A 26,096-nucleotide genomic window follows, 5' to 3' on the forward strand; every position below is an offset into this window, starting at 1 on the left:
GTATTCTCGAGGAAGGAAGCCCCTGACTCCCACCTGTGCCTGTGGCCACATCAAGACCTGCTTCAGAAGGAGCCTTGGAGGAAGCCCTGCCCGGTGCTGTCCATCCAGGCCGTGTGTCACTCCCCACTCTGTGCCCTGCACTTCCGGGCCTTCCCTGAGTACCTCACAATCTAGAAATTTCCATCAAGTCATCACACCCTCCTGAAGTGCAGTGAGAAAGTGGCTCATTGTCCTGGCCTGGGCCTTAGAAGCCCCTCCTGCCAGTGCAGAACAAGGGCACCTGCTTCCTGAAAAAGAAGAAGACTGCCTCTGAATAAACAGAGTGGTGACAATTAGGACATAACGGGGTAGACTGAAGGGCAGGGAGGGCTTTGAGTAACCAGGGAGTTGTTGCAGACTCCAGGGCAGCTGTGAGAACTCAGTGCTGCCTCTAGTTTCTCAGTCCTTTCACAGCCTACCAAAAATTAACCCTGGGGAAGACAGGTAACAAAGTAACCACCTGTGAAACAGTAACCTACAGAGCCAAGTTGCCACTAACAAGCAGGAGAAGTCAGAGCTGGCTCTGGACTCCCCTCTTTCAGCAGGACGGGAGACACAAGGAGCAGGCCCCAGCATGCCAGCTCTGTGCTGACCACTCTGCTTCATCTGCACATCCGAGTCAGGCAGGGAAGACTCATCACTTCAGGGTCTCGTCCCCTTGTCTCTTGGGGACCGCCAGGTCCCTTGTGTCCCCTGTGTTGTGATTGTCTACTTTGGTGTCCCCTGCTCAAGACTTGCATGAGGCATGACACCATGACCTTTTATCACAGGCCAAGCTCTCTGCAGAAGTCCAGTGAGCATGCTGGAGGAAGGATGGGTGATGGCTGATGGAGCGACAGGGTGGGGAGACTCCATTCTGTCCTCCAACATCTCACTTCTCCCAGAAGACCCAGTTCCTTTCTCTGACTGATGCCTTGTGAAGGAGGTGGGATTTGAGCCGGATAGTGAAGGACCGGCCTGGGTGAACACAGTTTGAATGAACGGAGCTGATCTTGGAATTTTCCCGGCTGGCGGCTAGCAAGCCAAAGAAGTACCAAGTGTAGCCCTCTGTTTTAGGAAGAGCTCGCAGGGGGCGGTGGGAAGGAGAGACTGAGGACGGACAGGGACAGCCGCTGGTCGGAGGGGGAATGCGCCCTTGAGGCAGGACAGGGGGTCCAGGGTGAGCCCGGCTACACCAGAAGAAGGACCAAACCTGCTTGCCGAGCTAGTGGAGAGAGGAGACCCCGGGATTCGGACCCCCAGCTCTCAGCACTTTCTCTGTAGGGAGGATACCTGCCGACCCCTCCCCAGTGGCTGCGCCACCAAACCAGGGTCCATGTGTCGGCGTCAGTGCGGCCGGGTGCAGAATCGAGGGCAGGAACGGAGAGCCCCAGCCCCGGGACATTGGGCTGCATGTACGCGCCCTGGAATTGCCTCGTCAGGGCCCGGCCGGCGCGAACCCGGCCCTCTTGCAGCTCGGCCTCTGCGGCGCTCCCGGCCCTCTTGCAGCTCGGCCTCTGCGGCGCTCCCGGAGGCCCCACGCAGCGGGCGTACCCAGAGGCGCCCTCTCTGCGGCCAGAAGCACCCCCAGCCCAAACTCAAGAGGAACACCCCTCCGGGACCCCAAACCCGGTCGAGGAGGCGGGGCGGCCTCGCAGAACTCACCAGTCAGCGCTCGGCGTTCGAATTCGCGTCCTGGGGCTGCCAATCGCGGACGCCAGGAGCGGGCAGAGTGGGGATAAGTGGGCGGGGATAGGGCGGGGCCATATTCGCCGCGGCCCGCCCCTCGGCGCCAGCCAATGGGAGTGCCGGGAGCGTTTGAAAAAATAGGGCGGGCCGCAGGCGGGGTCTGCGCATGCGTGGCTCGGTCCCAGCTCGGCACTCACCGGCTGGCTTGGCCAAGCGGGCGGTGGCGATGGGCAGCGGCGGCGGTGAGTGCTAGGCGGCAGGAGCGGGCCCCAGGCCGGAGGGTAGTGTCAACGGAGGCCGGTCCGGTGCGCCAAGGCCGAGCCCAGCCCGCCCGGCCGCGGTTTAAATGCCGGGTTGGCGCCCTCGGCTGGGACGATCGGGCCGCGTGGACGAGGGGCCGGTGCGAGCGCGCCGGGGGTAAGCTCCCCACCCGCTGGGCTCCCCCTGCGGAGCTGGGCCACCGCTGACGTCCTCCGGGGGTTCGGCGTGGGCAGGGGGCGCCAGCACCGGCCACCCAGCGCGGACTTCGGCCAGGTCCTTTGGCCGGCGGGGCGCAGTGGGACCCCCTTCGTGTCAAACCGTGCCCCGGAGCCCGGCACGTGTCGGGGCTGCGACCTCACTGCTTGTTATGCTGAGAAGCATTAGCAACGGCCTTCATAGAGAATGAGGAAAGCCTTCGGTAGAATCCCTGTGGGCGTTTGCTTTTTGCCCACACTTAACTGTTGGTAGGAAGACATAGCTGAAGAGAGAGGGATAGCATTCTTAAACCCCTTGGTGGCTCAGCTGTGCTTCAAAGATATGAGCGAATGCTGCAGAAATAGCAGGGAGATCCAAAGGGCTGCGCAGGACCTGTGGCTCAGCCTTATTTCATACCTGCCACATCTCTTAGGAGAAGTTGAATTTGCTCCAAGACCTAATGATCTGCTTTGAATTTGGAAAGCATCTTTTTTGGCAACAATGTAGAAGAGCAAAGAGAAGGAGTGGGGAGGCAATTGCTAGAGCAAAATCCCTGGGGAGGGAATGGGGTCTACCCAGCTCAGCTGGAAGAATTCTCCCTAGATAGGGCAGAGCAGTCTCTTCCACCCGGGACAGGTGGAAAGGAAGGGAGTAAACAGGTAAGTTTGTAGTTGTCGTGGCAGGATCTTGAGGTTCTGTCTGAGGATTTCTATCTTCCTATGAAATGAGATGTAATAAGGTTATATGGTTAGAATTAGGAAAGAGTTGCTGGAATAGAAGTAGCTGTGCCATCCAGGACACATGGATGGGCAGCCGAGTGAGTGAAGGGCCTGTCTCACCTTTAATGACAGCACCTGTGTGGGTCTGGGTTTTGTGCTGGGATCCCCACAACAACTTGCTGAGTAGCTGTCATCTCCCCATCTTACAGCAAAGGACACAGAGACTCAGGCTGGACAGCCCCTGACTGCCATTCAGTGGGCTGCATAGCCCGGCTGTGGATCAGACCAGCCTGGCCTGGCTTCCATGTCTCAGCTTTTCTCTGCAATGCCCAAATTCCTGATTCTGGACTCAAAAACCAGACTCTTCAAGGCCACAGATATTGATTGGACACGAGACTTTTTAGTCTTGTGAAAATAGAATTAAATAAACCCAGTAAGGAGGGTCTGAGGGGCTTCCCTGAGTAAAGTGCAAGGACAACTGTCACCAATGTTGGCTGGTTTTTTCCTTCCCAGTTGTCATCTGGGTTCTGAACAACAAAGTTTCCTCATAGCCAAGTGACGTGATATCCACCATTGCTGTAAACATTTGCTGAATGTCTGAAGGAATGATTATGTCTTCTCTAATTCATTTAACACCACTCTTTTACTTAGCCTTTTACTTGGAAATAGAAATATGGCCAGTTTCTTCTTTTGTGGGGTAGGGGACAGTAATGTCTCAATCATCTTCAGATAAAACTTTTCACATCATCTTAGCTCCCTTCCAATACATTGCTTATACCATCCAGGTTATTTTTTTTCTTAAGTGATCCGTTGTAGGTGCGCCAAGTGCTTCTGTTATCCTACAAAGCGAAGAATAAGAAAGAGACCCCGAAACCTAACCATCCTGAGTCTCCCTGAAGATGTGCTCTTTCACATCATGAAGTGGCTTCCTGTTGGGGACATCCTCGCTGTCAGAGCTGTAAGTGGCCCCGGCATCGTGTGTCATTCTAGTGAGTCCCTGTGTTTTAAATGTCAGAAAATGTGGGCTCTGAAGAGGGCAGAGGGCACGAGAATGGTATGGTTAGTACTTGCTTGAAGGTTTCCCATGGCAAGAAAGCTTAAATGAGCACTATAAGCCTCCACTCTGATAGTTCACCACAATACCTATTTCAGTTGGGAGAGCACCTTTTGATGGAGGTGAATTTGCATCACTTAAGACATAAAATTGTATTAAAAAGAATAAAAATATACCTTTGAGGTCAAACTCCATGTGACATTCAGCACTGAAAGGGACCCTAGTAATTATTTTGTCAGTATTGGAACCATAGCATCAAAGTCACTCACTCTGAGTGACTTGTTATTAGGTGCTGTCAAGTCAGTTCCAACTCCGGGCAACCCCATGTAACAGAGTAGAACTGCCCCATAGGGTATTCTTGACTGTAATCTTTATGGAAGCAAATCACCAGGTCTTTTCTCCCATGGAGCCACTGGGTGGGTTTGTACTGCCAAGCAGCCAATCGCTTAATCATTCCACCACCAGGGCTCCTTGAATGACTTAGCAAGGTCAGACAGCGAGTTCATAGGAAGTCTCCAACAAGAACCCATGTCCCTGACTCCCAAAGCTGCTTTCAGTGTGGTCACGTGTCACTTGACCAAGCCCACCGGCTGCTGTGTTTCTGCAGTGGGAAGTTTCCAGCCTGAAATGCTTGCTTGACCTGGTCCCTTCCTCCTTCTGCCCAGGGCAGAAAGCTCCACGTTTCTACCTAAGGCTGCTGCCACGTTTGTGACAGTCTTTCTTTGAGCTCCCATGACCTCCAGGCTCCATGCCCCACTCTCTCTAGCAAGACCCCAGGTAGAGAAGCACAAAGCAGCATGCCCTACCTGCCTGCTTTAGCATTGGCTCCTTGCAGGTGTACACCTTGGCAGAGGTATTGTCATCTCCTCTCTCCCTAGGTGGTTATCCCCTCCCCAGGACCTCTGTCCCCACTTTAGAGCCACAGAGAAACTCACATCTAGGCTATCTTCTGAGTTGAAAGCAACTATAATTTTTATACACAGACTGGGGTTTTTACTATTTGGGATTGGAAGGGAGTTGGGGCACCCTGTAAGAGGCAACTTCTTGTCTTCAAGAGCCTCTTGGAGTGGGTCTTACACATGGCCCATGATGACCCACCACCTGGCTTCCGTTGCTCTGCAGGTACACTCCCACCTGAAGTACCTGGTGGACAACCATACCAGCGTGTGGGCCTGTGCCAGTTTCCAGGAGCTGTGGCCTTCTCCAGAGAACCTCGAGCTGTTTGAAAGGTACCTGTCCCGAGAGTGGCTTTATCATCTCCCACCCTAGGTCCTCCTCTGGCTTGGGAGCATGTTCTGTGGCCTAACTCGGCCACGACATTGACTGACCACCAAGGGTGCAGCTGAGGATGGTAGATATGCTGTGAGTCACACAACTTCAGAAGCAGCCATGTATCATAAACCATACCGCCCACATAGGCCTGGCACTTTTATTAGTCACTGTGGGATCCCAGCAGTCCTGGGACCCATCCCATGTGACTCAGACACAATGAGTCAGCTATGTGCAGAGACACTGCTCCAGCCTTTTTATCTTTGATCAGAACCAAGGGATTTAGGTTCTGTTCTGTTTCACTCACTGACTGGTCCCCACCTACCTGGCCATGTCAGGATCCAGAGGGGATATGAGGGCACCTGAAGCCTATAAGCAACATCCCCTGCCCCCCCTCCGCCACACACACACCAACCACTAGGCTAACAGTCCAAGTGTGCTGATGTCCAGGCAGGCTGCCCTTAGACCCGGGATCGGCTTGAGCTTCCTCATTAATCAACCTAGGAAAGCAAAACTCTGGAGGGGCTTCTCCTCGCCTAGGCTCACATACCTAGTGAGGAAAAAGCTAGGAGGAATCAGATGAGGGCTCGTTGGAGAGCTCACTCCTCCTCCTGAGCTGCCTAAAACCCAGCCAGAGCCCACGGTACAGGGTGCCAATATCGCTTTGGCTGCGCTCGAGCTGCTTCTGGAAAATTAATGTATATGTTTTCTTATTGCAAGATAATTCACATACCATACAATTCACCCACTTAAATTTACAATTCAGTGGCTTCTTGTATATTCACAGAGTCGTATGGCCATCACTTATGTCTGATTCCAGAACATTTTCATTAACCCAAAAAGAAACCCCGTACCCATTAGCAGTCACTCTCCATTTTCCCCCAAGTCCTAGGCAACCACTACTCTACTTTCTGTCTCTATGGATTTGCCTATTCTGGACACTTCTTATAAATAAAATTATGCAACATGTGGTTCTTTTGGGTCTGGCTTCTTGGATGTATCATAAAGTTTTCAAGGTTCATCCATATTGCAGCATGTGATGGACAATTGATATTTGACTGTTTCCTAGAAAAAAAAAAAAAGTTCAGAAAAAACAAGCATTCCATCTCTAAGTGGAATGGTAGTACATAACCCTTTGTGGAATAAAATATGGTGATATTTATGTTCTGAATGTTTTAGGGCTGCTGAAAAGGGAAATTTTGAAGCTGCTGTGAAGCTCGGCATAGCCTACCTCTACAATGAAGGCTGTAAGTGCTTTCAGGGAGGAGGCCGTGGCTTCCCCCGTGGGGACTAATGTTTTAGAATGAGAAGCAGTCTTTGCAAAAACAAATTGGTGGTTGCTAGGGGCTGGGGGAGAAGGAGAATGGGGAGTTATAATAAGGAAAGAGAAAGAGACTTTGTGTTGCATTCATATGTTTTTTAAAAAATGCTACATGATTACATTACCTCAAAGCTTTATAAGTAGGAGTTATAATTTTTCTCCCATTATAGTAGCTTTGAGCTTTCATAAATTTCCAATTTAAACAATCTTTGTATGGCCTATTATGTTTATTTAAAAAAAATTAAACGTGCAATAAAACTGCAATTTGAGTTAAAATATATATATATTACAATTGTTATTTTACAATTGCCTTTTTAAAATAGTATTTTTAATGATGTCTTGGTACACTTCACTCTGGTTTATTAACTTACTACCTTTAGGTATTCCACTGTTATTCACAGGTTAGCTATCCCTCCTCCGACCGATGGGCATTTTCATTGTGGCATATATAGACGCACTATGGGGCACTTCTACACTGTCACATGGGGTCTCTCTGAGCCCGAATTGACTCAGCAGCACCCAACAATAAGTACATTCACAGTGTCATGTAACCATCACCACCACCTGTGTACAGGCTTTTTCTTGCCCCTAGATAGAAACTCAGGGCCCATCATCCGGAACCCCTCCGCACCTCCCACAGGCCCCGGGAACCCCTAATCTTTTTGTCTCTATGCATTTGCCTATGTAGATGTTTCAAATAAGTGGGATTATACAACATTTGTCCATATGTGTCTGGCTTATCTCACTGAGCAAACCGTTCACTTTTAAAGAGTAAAGAATGGTTCTGAACAGACACAGAATTGGGAAACCAGCCAGCCCTGCCCAGCCTCCTCCCTGTATGTAGTGAAGCCCACAGCCCACATGGGCATGGGCGCCTGTCCTCAGCCACCGTTTGTGGGGCACATCTGCTCTAGAAGTCAGAGACATGGGCAGCCACTGCTCCAGGTGTGAAGCAGGTGACGGACAAAGATTGTATGACTCCAGTGGGCACAACGGCTAATCACTTACCTGCTGACCGAAAGGTCGGGGATTTGAACCCACCAGTGGCTCTGTAGGAGAAACGACCTGATGATTTGATCCCATAAAGATTACAGCCTAGGAAATCCTATGGGGAATTTCTACTCTGTCACACAGAGCCACTATGAATCGGAATTGACTGCATAGCAAACAATGACAGTTTTATGAATTCTCTAGAGTAGGCAAATGCAGAGAAACCAAAGTTTGTTAATGGTTAGGAGGAGCAGGTAGAGGGGGCGTGGGAGGGGGACTCAGTGCTTACGGGGCACTGAGTTTCTGTTAAAGGAGATGAAATATTTGAAAACAGATAGTGGTGATGGTTGTATAATGTGGCAATGTAATTTATCTGTTGTTGAAAATGTACACAGCAAAAGAATATTCACAATGTTGTATAACAGCAAAACCATATACCAGTAATTTCTACATGTAATCAATTCAGTGACATTGAGTACATTCTTCAAGTTGTGCAACCACTCACCCTCCTTTTCTGGGTTATTCCTACCCCATTAACATAAATTCACTACCCAATAAGTTTCCTATCTAACCTTTCAAGTTGCTGTTATCAATTTGATCCCATGTAGATCAACAAAGACATTCTTTACTAGTTAAGCTAAGCTATTGTTTGGTTTAAAGAAGACTTCAGGGGATATTTTTTCGTTTAAGATTTAAAGATTGTCTCAGGCCAATAGTTTCAGAAGTTCATCTAGCCTCAGTAGCTCCAGAAAGTGGATTCTATATTCTGTTTCACACTTTCCCACCTTTAGATCAGGATTCTTCTATGGAATCTTTTATCAAAAAGATGGTGACCATAATTAATGTCACTGAATTGTATGCTTAAAAATGGTTGAAATGACAAATGTTTTGTTATATTTATTTTTACCATGATAAGAAAAAAAAAAAAAAAACCTGTCCTATACCTGTAACAAAGGAACAAGCCCTCACCCTGGAAGGAGATTTTCACCTAAAACCCCAGCAACTTTGAGCTACAGTGGGCTGAGGTTTTGAGACTTTCAGAAATGACTGTGGAGAACATTCTGGATCCCATGCCCCGGGGCACCTCCTGTCCGTCTTTGCAGTGTCCGTGTCCGATGAGGCCCGTGCGGAAGTGAACGGGCTGAAGGCCTCACGCTTCTTCAGCCTTGCCGAGCGCCTGAACATGGGTGCCACACCCTTCATCTGGCTCTTCATCCGCCCACCCTGGTCAGACTCCGGGAGCTGCTGCAAGGCTGTGGTTCACGGTAGCCTCCACACCGAGTGCCAGCTGCAGAGGGTGAGTGACACGTGGCACCAGGGTTTGCACTGCCATCTGGGTTGGTGAGCACGTGGGTGGCTGCGAGGTGGGAGCTGACTCCATTATGGAAGTTAAAACTAGGCCTGAGGGAAGTGGAGGTGGAGAAGCTGAGGGGGGCAGATATGGAGGAGGGGGTGGCAGAGCAAGGGGCCAGGGCTCAGATGAGGGGCCAGCTGCAGAGTTCTGGGTGGACATGCAGGCTCACTCAGTTAAGAGGTTGAAGCTGAAGTGAGGGCTGGTACTCTGCGTTGGGGGGTGGGTCGGGCAGCAGGGCCACAGGCAGGGGCCACGAGGATGCCAAGACAGGGCAGAGTACCCTACTGGACATTGTCCCTGCAGAGAACCCCACTTCCCCTCCTCTCCTTCTTAGTCATCTAGTGCTGCTATAACAGAAATACCACAAGTGGATGGCTTTAGTGAATAGAAATTTATTTTCTCACAGTTAGGAGGCTAGAAGTCCAAATTCAGGGCTCCGGCTCTCTTCCTCCGTCGACTCTGGGGGAAGGTCCTTATCTCTTTTAGCTTCTGTTGCACAGTTCCTTGGTGATATTTGTGTAGCATGTATCTTTTCCTCTGTCTTAGTCATCTAGTGTTGCCATAACAGAAATACCACAAGGGGATAGCTTTAACAAAGAGAAACTTATTTTCTCACAATCTTGTTAGGTTACAAGTTCAAATTCAGGGTGTCAGCTCCAGGGGAAGGCTTCCTCTCTTTGTTGGCTCTGGAGGAAGATTCCTTGTCCTCAAACTTCCCCTGGTTGAGGAACTTCTTAGGCTCAGGAACCCTGTGTCTAAAGCATGCGCTCTGCTCCTGGTGCTGCTTTCTCGGTGGTGTGAGGTCCCCCACTCTCTGTTTGCTTTCCTTTCCTTTTATCTCTTGAGAGATAAAGGTGGTACAGGCCACACCCCAGGAAAACTCCCTTTTGGATCTGGGAGGCAACCTGAGTAATCCCTTTAACCACAGGCAGAGATTATGATCTATAACACATAGGAAAATCACAAAATGGAGGACAACTACACAGGGCCTAACCAAGGTGACACATATTTTGGGGGGACACAATTCAGTCCATTACACCCTCCATTTGTGCTTCCTTCTCTATGCCTGTTATTGTTGGGTGCCATCAAGTCTATTCCAACTGACAGCGACCCTGTAGGATGGAGTAGAACTGCCCCATAGGGTTTTCTTGGCTATAATCTTTATGGAAACAGATCGATAGGCCTTTCTCCCACACAGCTGGTACATGGGTTTGAACCACCGATCTTTTGTTTAGCAGCCTAGTGCTTAACTAACAGCGCCTAATCAGCTCTCTGTATCTCAGGAGTGATTGGTTTAAGATTCACGTTATGCTGATATGGCCTCATTACTGTAACGAAGTCCAATTCCCAAATGGGATTACAGCCACAGGTACAGGGGTTTACGGTTTACAGCACATATTTGGGGGGACACAGTTAATTCCACAGTGCCCATCTTCTTCCTTTTCTCCAGGCCCATCGCGCAGCCATCCTGCACTGTCTGGGGAGGGTGCTGAGCCTCTTCGAGGTGAGTGGGGTGCTCGTTGCACATGGATGTGGGTCTGTCACCACATCCCCGGCTCAGGTGAGCATGGGGCCAAATGCTGCAGCAGTACCTCATCTGTGTGCTACTCCCCCAAGAGCCAGAAAGGAAGTGAAAGGAAATCCCAGAGCCACAGACCAAAAACCAGCTGCCACAAGTTGACTCCGACTTATGGCAATCCCGTATGTGTCGGAACAGAACTATACTCCCCAGGGTTTTCATAGGGAAAATTCTTAGGGATGATTTTTGGAAGTATAGGTTGCCAGGCATTTGTTTCTACTCCATCTTAGTCTGGAAGCTTAACTGAAACCTGTTCAGCATCATAGCAACAAGCAAGCCTCCACTGACAGGCAGGTGGTGGCTGCACGTGAGGTGCATTGACTGGGAATCGAACCCAGGTCTCCCACATGGAAAGTAAAAGTTCCACCATCGAGCCCCACTGCCCTCAGTGTATCAGAGAAGCCGTGTTTGCTCTGATTTTTATTTGCTTGCTCACTAAAGACAGAGCAATGAGTGTGATGACTTAGAAGCTGGTGGCTGGCACAGCCACGGTCCAAGGGGGTTGCAGAATGACTAAGCGGACGGACGGGACAAGGGAAGAATGCACCGTGCTTGCGCTCATTGCAGGATGAAGAGAAGCAGCAGCAGGCCCTTACCCTGTTTGCAGAGTCCGCCAGCCAGGGCTGCTTGCCCAGCGCATACCTGCTCTGGGAGCGTGACCAGAGGACAGAGGTGAGTAGACGCAGGTGCAAAGGAGCTGCCTCTAAATGGACCCTCAGACGAGGCTCTGTTGGCATCAGGGAGGACCTTTCACCACTCCCAGGCCCCTCGGGCCCAGGGGCCCCTTGTCAGTGAGGTTTTGGCATGGCCCGGAAGTGACCACTGCCATTTGGGAGACAAGGGCCTGGGTTCCAGTGAGTCAGGGGCCTCTGGGGCTGTGGGGTGAAAATGTTTAAGAATGCACTGTCAGTTCTGTGTTCCCCCAAGGCATGGTATGTAAAGACTCTCTGTCAACAGATGTCCGATCCTGGAAGGTTCCTCCACAGCTTCCGGAAACTCAGGGACTATGCTGCCAAAGGCTGCTGGGAAGCACAGGTAGGCCTGGTGCCATGGAGGCAGGGTGTGTGGGACCCTCTCTTGGAGGATGTGTGGGAACATGGGGGCAGGAGGAGGGCAGCCTCTTTCTCCAAGGCCACAACCACCTGTCAGAATCTTCTTTCTCTTTATTTTATTAAATTAAATTTTCCTTCGTAGTATCTAGTGCTGCTATAACAGAAATACTATATGTGCATGGCTTTAACAAACAGAAATTTATCTTCTCACTGTTTAGGAGTCTAGAAGTCCTGATTCAGGGTGCTGGCACTAGGGGAAGGCTTCTCTCTGTTGGGTCTGGGGAAGGTTCTTGTCTCTTCAGCTTCCGTTTCATGGTTCTTTGTAGATCTCACGTGGCATTACCCTCCCCATCTGTGCTTGGTTCAAGTGCTGTTTTAGATCTCAAAAGAGATTGATTTAAGACACGCCCTACACTAATACTGCCTCATTAACATGCAAAGGAAACCCTATTCCCAAATGGGATTATAAGCACAGGTATAGTAGAATTTACAACACATATTTTGGGGGCACATAATTCAATCCATAACAGTAATTAATTCCTTTACATGGTTGGAGAATCAAAACAGTATTAAAAGGTAACGTGTGGAGCGTTCTTCCACACCTGTGTCATCTACCTGTGCCTCCTCTTCCCCTTCACAGGGTCTGTGAGTTTATTTATTTTTTTTAATTGTGGTAAAATATAAAGCATGTCTGAGTTTCTGGTCAGTCTTTCCAGTACTTCATTATGGATATGCCATCGAACACAAATTACCGTTCTTAGGTTCCCCCTTTCCTGTATGAATGGTAGCATCCTCTATAAGGAGCCCTAGTAGCACAGTGGTTAAGTGCTGGGCTACTAAAAGGTTGGTGGTTTGAATCCACCCAGCAGATCTTCAGGAGAAAGACCTGGAGATCTGCTCCAGTAAAAATCACAGCCTAGAAAACCCTATGGGCAATTCTGTTCTGTCACATGGAGTCGCTATGAGTCGGAATCGACTTGACGGCACCCAATAGCAACAGCATCCTTTATACTCTGTTCTGTCCCTGCCTGTTCTCTTTAACCGAGTAATGGATCTTGGAGATCTTCCTGCCTCAATACGTGTGTCCTTACTGTCTTCTCCTCCCACTGCGCAGACAAAGCAGCGTTTCTTTGGTCCCCTGTGGGTGGACATTCAGTGGCTTCTCATCTCTGCCAGAAGAAACGTTTACTTGTCACTTTGCGCATGTGTAGATGTCTCTTAGGGCAGATTCCTACGGAAGCTTGCATCTGTGATTTGACAAGCTAGTAGTGGCTTCCCGCCATAAAGGGCATTTTTTCAGCATTTCTTCCTTTTCACCAAAGTACATAGACACAGATTTATTGTTCTAATTGCTTACTCATTTTTGAAACATCAGAAAAGCAATGAACAAGAAGGTAAAAGGAATTAAAGAGGGAAGGAGGGGAGAGAGAAGGAAGAAGAGGGAGAGGGAGGGAAGAAAGAAGAGCAAGGAGAAAGGAAGGAGAGGGAAGAAGGGAAGGAAGGAGAGAAAGAAAATTGTGACCCTCTGCAAACGCATCACTCAGAGATAAACAGTGAGCATTTTGTGGTATGTTCTTTAAACTTTTTCAGGCAGACAAAGTAACCCTTTGACAACAAAGTTTTGAAATGTTCTATAGTTACATACCAAAAACTTTAAATTCTTGGAATTATCTATGATTGATTCTTCAACAGTGTCCTTCAACAGTACAATGCAATTTTTGTTGCTTCCTGTTCCCAGGGGGTAGACCCCCCCAGGGTCCGTTAGCCATGGGAGCACCACCTCTCTGTACCCCTCAGGGTCCCGGTAGGAAAATAGGAACAGGCCCAGAAAGAAAGACAGCCAGACCAGACTGCCAGGATGATTTGTGGAAAGGCATTTTGCTGAAATTGCAAAAATGCAACTAAGGAAAATGCAGCGCAAAAGATAAATTTGAGCCAGAAATGGGTGATTCATATACTTTCAAATGAAGTATAGTTTGCAAAACAGGAAAACTATTGGAAGAGGCGGTCCTGGAAAATCAAAGTCAGCAGAAGGCAACTCCCGGCAGAAGTTTTTCGTGGTCGTGAACCTGGCCCCTCTCAGAGAGAGAGAGAGGGAGCCTTTACACTCTCACCTGGGGGCTGCAGACAAGCTGTTGTGTCTAGACAAACCAAAGAAAGCCCTCCTTTGTCAGGTAGGTCAGAGCTTGTGACCTGTCACCCCACTGAGGGCTGGTAGGAGAGTCCTCTAAGCTCAAAAGCATCAAAGCGATAGGTAAACAGCTGGCGAGTCACAGACCTTGTAATGCTTATGCCCAAAATGATGGTCAACAGACTTAGAAGAAATATACCTGTGTGGTTCTATTGGAAGCTGAAGCTAATCAATAAGAACAGTAAGACCCTGGTAGGCATCCAAAAGGAGTCCCGGGGTGGTTCATGTGGTTAAGTTCTCAACTACTAGCTGAAAAGTTGGCAATCCGAACCTACCTGGAGTTGCCTCAGAAGAAAGGCCTGGTGATTTACTTCTGGAAAATCAGCCACTAAAAACCCTGTGGAGCACACACATGGGGTCACTGTGAGTCGGAATCGACTCAATGACAACTAACAACAGGCATCCAAAAGCCCTGAGGAGAGGCTCAAGAAAGAGGAGACAGCTGTGCTCCATGTGCACACCTAGCCAGTGAAGCAAGGTGGAACGAGATGTTTGGGGCCAGTCCTATTAGCCAGTGTATATATTCTCTGTGTGTGTTTGGGGTGGATAGCTAGTTACTTCTGAAAATACGTATTTTTCTCGACATAGTTTTGCAGGTAGAAAGTGTGATTAAAATAGATGCTTCTATGGTTGTGTGCCATCGAATCTATTCCAACTTATAGTGATCCCATGTGACAGAGTAGAATGACTACAAAGGTTTTCCTTGGCTGTAATCTTTACAGGAGCATACTGCCAGATCTTTTCTCCCACAGAGCCACCAAGGCTCCTGTTGGGCACTTAAGCATTTGTACCACGCAGAGACCCATGTGTTCTGAGACAGGAGGCCTCACAATGCCGGCGCTTCACGCCTGGCTTGCTGTTCTCACCCATAGCTGTCCTTGGCCAAAGCCTGTGCAAATGGGAGCCAGCTTGGCCTAGAGGAGAAAGCTTGCAGTGAGATCGTCTGCCAGCTCTTCCAGGCTTCCCGCGCCACCAGTAAGCAGCGGATCTTTTCTGTGCAGAAGGGGCTCAACGACATGATGAGGTAGGTGTCCAGGCCACAGCTTCCAGCAGGCAGAGGAACAGTGAGCCTCAGGGCAGAGGGGCCCTGGTTTCTATTTAACCTCAGTAACCATCACAGGGCACCTGACGTCCCTTTACCAACCCTGCCAGGATTCCCCTGTTTGTGTATGTGTATGTTTTTCTGTATCCGTGTCTGTGTGGTGTACAACCACCGCCATCTAGTTCCAAAAAAGTTTCACCACTCCAAACAGAAACTGTATACCTTTGAAGCAATAACTTCCCATTCCTCCCCTCATCAGCCCCTAGTAACCTCTAACCTACTTTCTTTCTCTATACGTTTGCCTGTTGTTGTTGCTAGGTGCCATTGAGTCAATTCCAACTCACAGCAACCCCATGTGACAGAGTAGAACTGCTCCATTGGGTTTTCTTGGCTCTAATCTTTATGGAAGCAGATCTCCAGGTCTTTCTCCCATGGAGCCGCTGGGTGGGTTCAAACCATCTATCTTTCTGTTGGCAGCAGAGCATTTGACCATTTCGCCACCAGTACTCCTTATATTTGCCTATTCTGGATATTTGATATAAGTTGGGTCATACAATGTTTGTCTTTTTGTGACTGACTTACTTCACTGAGTATGTTTTCAAGGTTCATCTATGTTGCGATACTTATCAGGACGTCATTTCTTTTTATGCCTGAATAATACTCCATTGTATGGATAGAAAGGAGCCCTGGTGGTGCAGTTAAGCACTTGGTTGCTATCCAAAAGGTTGACAGTTTGAACCCACCAGCCACACCACTGGAGAAAGATGTGGTTGCCTGCTTCCATAAAGATTACCGCTTGGAAACCCTATGTGGCAGGTCTACCCTGTCCTAAAGGTCACTATGAGTTGGAATCGACTTGAGAGCAATGGGTTTGGTTTTGGTTTGGGTATGGATAGACCAGATTTTCTTAATCTGTTTATCTATTGACGAACACATGGTTGTTACCACTTTTTGGCTATTGTAAACAGTGCTACAGTGAACATTAGTGTACAAGTACCTGCTTGAGTCTCTGCTTTCAAGTCTCTCAGGTATATACCCAGGAGCGGAATTGCTGGGTCGTACGGTAATTCTATGTTTAAGTTTTTGGGGAAATGCTACACTTTTCCGTGGCTACTGTACCATTTTGTATTCCCACCAGCAATGGATGAGGGTTCCAATTTCTCCATGTCCTCGCCAACACTCGTGGTTTTCTGGTGGGTGTGAGCTGGTATGTCATGTGGTTTTGATTTGCATTTCCCTGATGACTAATGATGTTAAGCTCTTTTTCATATGCGTATGTCTTGTTTGCACCAGTGTCTGTTCAGGTCTTTTGCCCATTTTTTACCAGGCCATCTGTCCTCTTGCCACAGGTACATTTTGATCGACTGGCTGGTGGAGGTCGCCACCATGAAGGACTTCACAAGCCTGTGCCTTCACCTGACTGTGGAGTGCGTGGACCGTTACCTACGGCGGAGGCTGGTGCCCCGGCACCAGCTCCAGCTGCTGGGCATCGCCTGCATGGTCATCTGCACCAGGTGAGGGACTCCCTCCATTTGCCTGTTCTAGATTCCAGAACTTTCTTTTAAGAAGCTACTACCTTGCTGCTTGCAGCATGTGGCTCCCTAACTGGGTCTTAGATGACGTTATGGATTGAATTGTGCACCAAGCCATCCACGCTCAAGGCTGGGTCTAAGTGACCAGCCCCTGGGTGTCCCCTTCATTATTTAGTGGTTTCGACTTTGGGGAGTGTCGAAGCCAAGCATCCCCTGGGCAGTGGAGGGCACTCAGACTCAGCACTCGGTGTGGATGGCCACTCCACAGGGACACCTGTATCTAGGGAGCTGCTCCCAGCACGAGGTCTCGGGAGTTGGAAGGTGGTCTCGTCCAGGCACGAGAGGTGCCATTTTGCTGCTCCTGGCCCCAAGGGCAAACAGAGACGTGGGAGGGACTTGAGATCACATAAAGAGCTCTCAAGTCTTCACCCTCACCATTCCCCTCATCCTTCAGTTAGTGGGCCTCTTGTCCCCACCAACTCCCTGCAGGTGGCACTCACAGGCCATGGATATTCAGTGGTGGGCACACCCTTCTCCCAGTGTGGCCTCGCCTACTAAGCACTGACCATGCCCTCCTTCTAGGGTAGCCCCACCCACCAAACACTCTGAATCACACCCACTGTGCTGTCCCACCTTGCACCCAGGCACAGGCCCTCAGAACCCTGCTCATGGTTCACCTTTTTGGCTTTAGAATTCCAATCCAGGCACTGCAGCCTTCCCTCCCTAGGAGCTGCAGGGTCCCCAAGACCAGGCAGCCGAGGATCTGGCCCCAGGCTATCCTCCCAGGGAAGGCATCCTTCTGATGGGAGCTTGACCAGTGTGTTCCTGAGCACTGGTACTGAGGGGGAGTAGAGAACAGGGTGACCACTGCTAGGGACAGTCAGAATCCCTGGGTGTGCACCCACCTTCTTAGGGAGCCTAAAACCTTCTGCCATCCAGCTCCTAGTCGGGGTGACCCCGCCTCCTCAGCTTCAGTCGTCTATGCTTGTTTGATAGATGCTGTCGTAGGCAGGGCATTTCAGTTACTAAGTGCATCATAGAAATTATGATTCTGAAGTTACTAAGAGGACAGCAAGATCATTGGGGCTCCTAGGAAGATATTTGTGTGTTTGGTTTGTTCCCTCCCACCATTCCACACTGTTCAACTAGCTCTGTTGTCTCATCCCTCTTTCCCTTCCGGCACCTTGTTACAGTCTCCCCTTTTCATGTCCCCTGGTCTTCCACAGGCAGACAAGTTCATTGTGAGCCTCCTATTGTCATGGAAGCCTGAAGAGTTTCCTCTGTCCATCCCGGAAGCTCCTGTGGTGCCCTGAGCCCTATACCTGCCACATGGGAGGTTGGGCTCAGTGCTGAGAACCCTTCCCCATGCACGTTTCAGGTTCATCAGCAAGGAGATCCTGACGATCCGAGAGGCCGTGTGGCTCACTGACAACACCTACAAGTATGAAGACCTGGTGAGGACCATGGGCGAGATCGTCGCTGCCCTGGAGGGGAAGATCCGGGTGAGCAGCCTTTCTCCTTGGCTGCTGGAGGCCACACTGGAGGGCAGGGCCAGGAGCCTTCATGTAGCTTTGAGCTTTCGGGCATGGGGCTGGCGGGGGCTGCGGGGCCAGGACCTGCCAGCTGCATGCGCCTCTCACACCTTGGCGCCCTGAGCTTGAGCGACCAGGCAGGGGAGCCCTGTGAATGCCACAGGCTCAGCATCCGCCTCCCGCTCTGTGCAGATCCCCACCGTGGTCGACTACAAAGATGTCCTGATGGCGCTGGTCCCCATGGCACGCAGGACCCAGCACCTGTGCAGCCTGCTATGCGAGCTTTCCCTGCTACACACCAGCCTCTCTGCCTACGCCCCTGCCCACCTGGCAGCTGCCGCCCTGCTCCTGGCCAGGCTGATACATGGGCAGAGTAAGGAGCTGGTGCCCAGGGGTCCCAGGGGTCAAGATGGAGATGCCCAGGACACAAGCAGGTGGAGGGAAAAGATAGAACTAAGTCCATCTCTTGGGGGGAGGGAAGCTCCTGAGAACAACCCAGCAGCAGTTCTTTCTGGGGGCTGAGATTAGAGGGGGTCCTAGCTTAACTGGAGTCCCCGAGTGGGGCAAATGGATAAGCACTCAGCTACTAGCTGAAAGGTTGGTGGTTGAAACCAACCAAAGGTGCCTCGGAAGAAAGGCCTCACAATCTGCTTCCAAAAGGTCACAGCCTTGAAAACCCTATGGAGCACATCTGCTCTGCACACATGGGGTTGTAATGAATCAGAATTGACTTGTCCGCATCTAAAAATATCTAGCTAAAGTGGAGTCCCTGTATGGTGCAAATGATTAATGGGGCTTGGCCGCTAACCAAAAGGTTCAAGGTCAAGTCCACCCAGAGGCTCCTTGGAAGAAAGGCCTGGCAATCTACTTCTGGAAAATCAGCCATTGAAAACCCCATGGAGCACAGTTCTACTCTGACACAAATGGGGTTGCCATGAGTTAGAGTCAATTAAGCTGGTTCTAACTCAAGTAGGTTCCACATTTTTGGCAGTGACTATGCATTTGTTATCTGGGGGTGTTTTCAAAATAGTAGTAAAGGGATCGTAGTCCTTAAAAAAGTCCTTAGCTCCCAGAAATGTCCCAAAGGAACAGGCAGAGTTGCTGGGGCATGAGTGCTCAGCTACCGTTAGTACGGCCCTTTCATTCCTGGCCTGCTCTCCTCTCCAGCACAGGCCTGGACCCCTCAGCTCTGGGACCTCACCGGGTTCTCCTATGAAGACCTCGTGCCCTGTGTCTTGAGCCTTCATAAAAAGTGGTGAGTCTGTATCAGGAGGCCAGCACGGGTGGGCCCTCATGTACCATCTACGGAATCTGCTTTCTCTTGTGAGAGCTAGCAGTCAACACACACCTGCAACGTGAGTTGCATGCAAGGAAAGTCTTTCAGGGAGTTGACGTTAAAAAACCCCAGGACTCTGTCGCTGAACATTCAATGAGTGTGTAGCAACCTCTCCCTACCCAAACCTGATTCTATAGTCAGCAAAACCTCAGAACATGGAGACCAATCCCTGACCATTGGTCACTTCAGCATATGACAAGCCTTCATCTAGTTTAGGGGTCGGCAAACTACAGCCCACAGGTCAAATCCAGCCCTCCAGCTGTTTCTGTAAATAAAGTTTTATCAGCACACAGTCATTCATTCATTCATTTCCACTTTGTCTGTGGCTGCTTTTGCGCTGCAATGGGAGAGTCGAGTTGTCACAACAAACCAAATACCTTGCCAAGCTGAAAACCTTGACTCTGGCTCTTTTCAGAAAAAGCATGCCAACCTCAGATCTAGCTGTTAGGGGTAGATAGAACCTCCATCTCACTGAGGAAATAGAAGCTGGCAGGAGAGGGGTCTCTCACCATCAAATCCCATCTGTATTGGTCTGTCCACCTTCCCCCAGTGGGCTCTGAACTAAGCTCAGCCCACCCAGGCCCATGCCCGCCACCTTCCCCAGCTGTTCCCTGGCCTGTTGCACTCCAGCGCTCATTGGTTCAAGGCACACATGCTCACAGAGCCCCACCCAGGAGCTTCAGATACAGCAATGAGCAACCAAGAGCCTGCTGGACAGTTAGGTCCAGGAGACCAGGGCAAGGTGGGCAGTGTGGTCTGTCACATGGTGAGGGGCAGCGGGAGATACAGCAGGAAGGGGTGGGAGATGGGAACGGGGGCAGGGCTCCCCGAGAGTGACATCTGGGCAAAAACTTGAAGGCAGTGCGGCAGGGACTCAGACAACCAGTTCCAGGCAGAGGGAGAGAGGGCCAGGGCCGGAGGCAGGGGCCTACTGCTGTGTGAGGCCCAGCCAGAGCTACGTGGGGGGTACAGGACAAGTCCATTTCCTGCACGGCTGTCACCTCCCCCACACCCCCTTTTCTCTTTTTGGCGGCCATGCTGGAAGGCTTGCTACCCCCACCCCATCTCAGTTCCCCTTCACTTGGGTGGCACCAGCTACTAAAATTTGTCATAGGGCTGGTTTGGGTTTTTTTCTTTCCTTAATGGAGGTTTTCTTTAAACCAGATAAATTAGAAGCTAAACTTTACTGGGTTTTTAAACTTTAAAAAAAAAAAAAAAAACTTGAGTTTTTTGTAGTACACTTCAGTGGTTTTCAGTATGTTCACAGAGCTGTGCAAGCATTAGCATGATCAATTTTAGAACATTTCCATCTCCCCAAAGAGAAAACTGGTCCCATTAGCGCCCCAGCCCCTGCCCCAGCCCCCGATAACCACTAATTGACTTCCTGTCTCTATGAATTTGCCCTTCTGGACTTTTCATAGAAACGGATTCAGACAATGTTTGTCCATTGTGTCTGGCTGGTTCATTTCGAGGTTCATCTATGTTCTAGCATGTATCAGAACTTCATTCTTTTTTTCTTTTTCTTAAATTGTTGGAGAAAATATATACAACAAAACATACGTTGATTCAACAGTTCCTACATGTACAATTCAGTGGTATCGGTTACAGTCTTCAACTTGCGCAACCATTCTCACCCTCCTTTTCCAAATTGTTCCTCCCCCGTTAACAAACTCATGGCCTCCTATAGTTCCTATCTAATCTTTCAAGTTGCCGTTGTCAATTTGATCTCATATAGATAGATCTTAAAAGAGGACAATGCTCAAGGCAGACATTCTTTACTAATTAAGCTAAACAATTGTTTGGTTTAAAGAAGACTTCCAGGGATTTTTTTGGTTTAAGGTTTAAAGATTATCTCAGGGCAATAGTTTTGGGGGTTCATCCAGCCTCCGTGGCTCCAAAAAGTCTGATTGCATGAGAATTTGAAATTCTGGTCTATATTTTTTCCCCCTTTCGATCAGGATTCTTCTATAGAGCCTTTCATCAAAACATTCAGTAATGATAGCCAAGGCACCACCAAGAATTTCGTTCTTTTTTATAGCTGAATAATAATATTCCATTGTGTGTAAATACCATATTGTATCTATCCATACATAAGCTAAAGGATGCTTGGGTTATGTCCACTTCTTGGCTATTGTAAAGAGTGCTGCTATGACCATTCATGCACAAGGATCTGTGTGGATGCAGGTTTTCATTTCTCTTGGGCATCTATCTGACCAGGAGCGAAATTGCTGGATCATATGCCGACTGTATTTAATGTTTGTTTCGCACAGCGGCAGCACACTTCACATTCTCATTGATTAGAAGTGTACTGTCGCCTCATGGCAGTGAGCTGAGGCTAAAAATGTGAGCCTCTTGGATTAGGGTATCAATGCCACCCACCTGGAACCCCCTGCATGGCTCTCCCTCACTGTTCTTTTTCCCAGCTTCCACGATGATGCCCCCAAGGACTACAGGCAGGTTTCTCTGACTGCTGTGAAGCAGCGATTTGAGGACAAGCGCTATGAGGGAATCAGTCAGGAAGAGGTACCAGGGGGAGTGAGGGCAGGGGTGCCAGGGTGGGGTTGCTGGGGGGGGTGCCAGGGTGGGGTTGCTAGGCAGGGGAGCCAGGGTGGAATGTGCTCCACATCCCCTCTTCGCATCCACTGACCCCGCCTTCTTCTTAGGTGATTAGCTACAGCCAGTTGTGCACGTTGTTAGGCATGAAACAGGAGAACCCAGAACCCGTGTCTTTTCTCAGTGCGGGGGAAATCCATGCCTTCCTCAGCTCTCCCTCTGGAAGGAGGACCAAACGGTGAGTGCATCCCACGTCCAAAACAGGGCCACAGAACATCGACACATCAGCTCCCATGTGCTGAGGCAGTGCTGTCTGAATGTCCTATCTAGTCCCTGCGTAGTCTCGGGGTACTAGCACCCCATTTTGCAGAGGTCACTAGGCTGTGGGTTGAGACAGTGCATCTGGATCCCACGTGAGGTGGAGCTGGGACCAGATCCCAACACTCAGCCTCTGCTTATGCTCTGTCTGCAGCCTTTAAGCCCACTCTCCTTCTAAGGGCTTGCTTCTGTCATTTAGCCTGCTCCCCTCTGAGGAAAGACTTCCCTGACAGGGGTTATGCCCTGCCACTCACCCCTGGGTGCCATCTTGGGCTGCTCTGCCCCACGGTGTCAATGCCACTCCTAGACATCAAGCAGAAACCCGATTTACCATCCTCAGCGCTTCCCTCCTCTCTCAACTCAGCCACGGTCACCTTGATCTCCCCTTGACCCCATGTCCCCCATATTAGTGCCTTGGCACAAACTGACCTCCTGGAATGACTTCCCCTCCCATCTTACCACCCCACTCAGAATTATTGATTCTTCAGAGCACCAGTGAGCGAGCCCCGGTGGGCCAGGAGCTACAGGCCAGCTGCATCTGGGCACAGGGCAGGTGGGGCGGCTCTGTGATTCCAAGGGGAGTGGGGCCAGTGGATGGCCTGGGGCAGCAGACCTCAACTCCCAGGAGCCCCTAGGAAGCAGCAGATATGGACGCAGCCTGGTGCCGCTGCTGCTTCCTCCCCGGAAAGCTACAACAGTCTCTCCCTGCATCCGAAGCCAGACTGTCCAGAACCTGGAGAACTGAGTACTGATTAGGTCACTGCTCTGGGGCTGCCACTTGCTGTCCTTTTTACAGACAGCACCTTGGTTATCCAGGGTGCATCTGTGCATCTGTGATCCAGGGCCCTGGCCTCCCTGGCATGCTGGCCTTGCTGTGCAAGCCTGCAGAGACCCTCACATATGACATGGGGCAGACAGGAAGCAGTGGGCCCTGCTCAGCTGGTGCAGCTTCTCCCAGGGATCACCCCCTCCACTTGTGACCCCCTCCCCAGCAAGACCCGGCCCCCTAGACAGGAGCTCTGGGCAGCCCTGCCAGGTGCCAGGCCCTGTGTCCAGCGCTCACACATCTCTTGGAATCAGACAACTGTCAGGGCCAGCACTGTTGTCCCATTTTCCAGAGGAGCCACGTAGTTGGCCCAGACCCCTCTGTGGCCAGGCAGGCAGGACCCTAACCCTGACGGGGCCTTTTTCTTGCCTAAATCATGCTTCTTCCAAGGAGCTCTTGTAGCACAGTGGTTAAAGCTCTCGGCTGCCTACTGAAAGATCAGCAGTTCGAACCTACCAGCCGTTCCATGGGAGAAAGACTTGGCAATCTGCTCCTGTAAAGATTACAGCCTAGGACACCCTATGGGGCAGCTGTACCCTGTCTTATAGGGTCGCTGTGAGTTGGAATTGACTCCACGACGACGAGTTTAGTTTGGTCCACTAGGACCCTGCTCTCAGGGCTTCTGCCTCTGCTAGCCTTATCGGATGGGAGTTGTCCATCCAGGAGCGCGTGGGCAGGTGGGCAGGGTTGCACTCACCTGATGCACCCCCTCTCCACAGGAAGCGGGAGAACAGCATGCAGGAAGGCCGTGGCAGCTTTGTGACCACCCCCACGGCTGAGCTCTCCAGCCAGGAGGAGACGCTGCTGGGCAGCTTCCTGGACTGGAGCCTGGACTACTGCTCTGGCTATGAGGGCGACCGGGAGAGCGAGGGCGAGAAGGAGGGCGATGGTAGGTGCGGCGGACCCGCCCTCCACCTGGGCTGCTGCGTCCCTCCCCCTCCGTGGGCTAGGAAAGTTTGGGGTACACTGGGGTTGTATAAGGAATCCCTGGGTGGTGCAGAAAGTTAAATGCTCAGCTGCTAACCAAAAGGTTAGAGGTTTGAGTCCATCTAGAGGCATCTTAGAAGAAAGGCCTAGCTATCTTCAAAAAAACTAGCCCTGAAAACTCTATGGAGTGTTGCTCTACTCTGATACTGTGGAGTTGCCATGAATCAGAGTTGTTTGGCAACTGTTAGGGGTCATGTAGTTGTCCAGATGCCTTGGGGAGGAAGGGAGGGAGCATGCCCAGGTGTCCTGTAGAGGAGGGCTGGGCAGGCTGGCCAATGCCAGACCTTTGTCTGGAGGAGAACAAGTTTAGAACAAGCGTTTTGCCTGAGCCCTCCCCAGCTCTGTGGGCCTAGCTCCCCTCCAGGGCTGGTGCAGAGGCCGGTCCCCAGCGTCCTTGGGCAGTGCTCACACAGGAGGCCCAGACCGGATGCAGCCTCTCCAGTTTCCAGTCGCTGTTGTGACCCTCTGGAGTGGCTCAAGTGAGTTAGACGCCATTGCGCTGTCACTCTGTCCTATCCTCAGAGTCACAAGGGCACCAGCTTGAAAGCCATCCTTCATCCCCCTTTCTACCCAGGGGGAACAGGACAGGTGGGCCAGGTTGTGGGCGTGTAGTCCTGACACAGGGTGTTTTAAGCTCACGGCCTGGCCTCTGGTCTACCCTGTGTCCTGACGCTGGCGTGACCTCTCCTGACGTGTCCCGCAGTGATGGCTCCCAGCAGCGTCCTTGATGTCACCATGGTCTACCTGAACCCAGAGCAGCACTGCTGCCAGGAGTCGAGTGATGAGGAGGCCTGCCCAGAGGAGGAGGCCCTCCAGGGCCCACCTGCCACAGCACCAAGCCCCCAGACCCCACAGACCCCAGGGGCCAAGCCCCCTCCCTGCAGCAAGCAGGGGCTGAGCAAGGACACCATGACCTCAGGGTACTCCTCTATCAGCAGCAGCACCAGTCCCACCAGCTCCAGGGATGCCGGCCCCCTCCCACCTACCTCAGCGCTGTCTCTGGGCAGCGGCTTGAACCCACACCCCTGCTGCTGTAACACCAGGAAATCATGTTTACAGTGCTGTCCCCCCAAACCCCCTGACAGCAGCGGGCACAGACAACAGGCAAAACGGAAACACACAGCAGAGCACAGTGGCGGGGGCGTGACCTTGGGCTTCCCAACACTGTGAATGCTGCACAGGTGTGTGCAGTGAATGTTTACTGGGGGTACTGCTTCACTGAGGAGAAAAAGGGAGGGGGCCCTGAAATGGATGCCACCATGTCCTCCCGCCATGGCCATTGGATGGCAGTGGGAGGCCAACTTGTCAGCACCAAGTTTCTTTCCCAGGGGGTTCCATACAGGCATCCAAATATCCAGACCTGAAGGAAACATTGAGATTCTGTCTCCCAGGATGCCAAGCCCCAGAGCAATCGCGCTGTGCTTCCTGAAGCCTGCGCTCTGCCTCTCCCTGTGCCTCTTCTCCGGCAGCTTTAGCCCACATCCTGGTCTTCCCAGCCCCCACAACACCTGGGACCAGGTAGCCTGTGCAGTGTCCCCCTTCCCTTGTTTGTCCCTCCTAGTCGTGAGGGGGAGCTGCTGACAGCTTGGAGCACATCTCCTTTCTGGCGCCCACCTTGGCCTGTGGCCTGACAGCTTCTGCCTTCATTTGGCAGTGGGTCCCGTGATGAGGGGGCTGTGTCCCCGAATGTCGGCATGGGCTAGGCTGTGACTGCCAGGTCTGGGGTCCTGGCTCTGTGCTCCCCACTCCAGCCTGTCTACCTTGGGAATCTGGTCCCCTCTTCCAGAACTGCCTGCCCTTCCATCCCCGTGTCCCCACAGACAACATCTACGTGAACTCTCTGCACTGAATTTCTATGCTGCCTTTACCGTCTTTACCCTTCACTGCTCTTCCTAGATGAAACAAAAGAAGACTTAAGAATCGAGGGTATTTGACAGAGACAAGAAGTCCCTGGCGTTCTTAGGCTCACCCAAAAGGGGATATCGGACTCAAGCCCCTCAAGCTATTAGACAGTTATGAGTCAGAATCAACTCGACGGCAACTGGTTTCGTTGTTGCTGCTTTTTTTAATACAAAAATAATTTTCCCCATGAGGTTAGCCAGAAAATAAAGTCATTTGTAACATCTGAGGGGACCAAGACGCAGAGGGACAGAGAGACTGAGCCTTGCAGCTGTCATGCCACACAGCATGAAGCCTGTCTCCATCCCCTCTGGTGTCCTGGAGTGATCCGTCACTGTGTATCTCCTCTTGATTCCCATGGGAAGAAAGCCAGCCATCT

At 50.8% G+C, this 26,096-nt stretch overlaps 1 protein-coding gene and 1 non-coding gene across 5 annotated transcripts; both read left to right on the forward strand.

Moving 5' to 3' along the window:
• Positions 1-1,886: 1,886 nt before the first annotated feature.
• CCNF (cyclin F) lies at positions 1,887-25,865 on the forward strand. 4 transcript variants are annotated; one of them, XM_049903995.1, is made up of 17 exons: positions 1,887-1,949; positions 3,686-3,840; positions 5,059-5,165; positions 6,385-6,452; positions 8,620-8,813; positions 10,321-10,374; positions 11,017-11,121; positions 11,407-11,484; positions 14,565-14,716; positions 16,084-16,248; positions 17,645-17,768; positions 17,991-18,171; positions 18,966-19,053; positions 21,558-21,657; positions 21,798-21,925; positions 23,551-23,720; positions 24,522-25,865. In XM_049903995.1, exons 1-17 carry the CDS (start codon positions 1,934-1,936, stop codon positions 24,986-24,988), a joined length of 2,352 nt encoding a protein of 783 aa, XP_049759952.1. In that variant the 5' UTR covers positions 1,887-1,933; the 3' UTR covers positions 24,989-25,865. The 4 variants fall into 4 exon arrangements, with proteins under 4 accessions (XP_049759952.1, XP_049759953.1, XP_049759955.1 ...); XM_049903996.1 differs by having other exon boundaries at positions 24,393-24,614; XM_049903998.1 differs by lacking the exons at positions 1,887-1,949; positions 3,686-3,840; positions 5,059-5,165; positions 6,385-6,452; positions 14,565-14,716 and having other exon boundaries at positions 8,780-8,813.
• On the forward strand, positions 2,462-2,591 carry LOC126087619 (small nucleolar RNA SNORA14). The gene has a single exon (XR_007519799.1). It is a non-coding gene; the product is annotated as a small nucleolar RNA SNORA14 (small nucleolar RNA).
• Positions 25,866-26,096: the final 231 nt, after the last annotated feature.

The sequence above is a fragment of the Elephas maximus genome, chromosome 12, assembly GCF_024166365.1.
Source record: "Elephas maximus indicus isolate mEleMax1 chromosome 12, mEleMax1 primary haplotype, whole genome shotgun sequence".
Lineage (NCBI taxonomy): Eukaryota > Metazoa > Chordata > Mammalia > Proboscidea > Elephantidae > Elephas > Elephas maximus.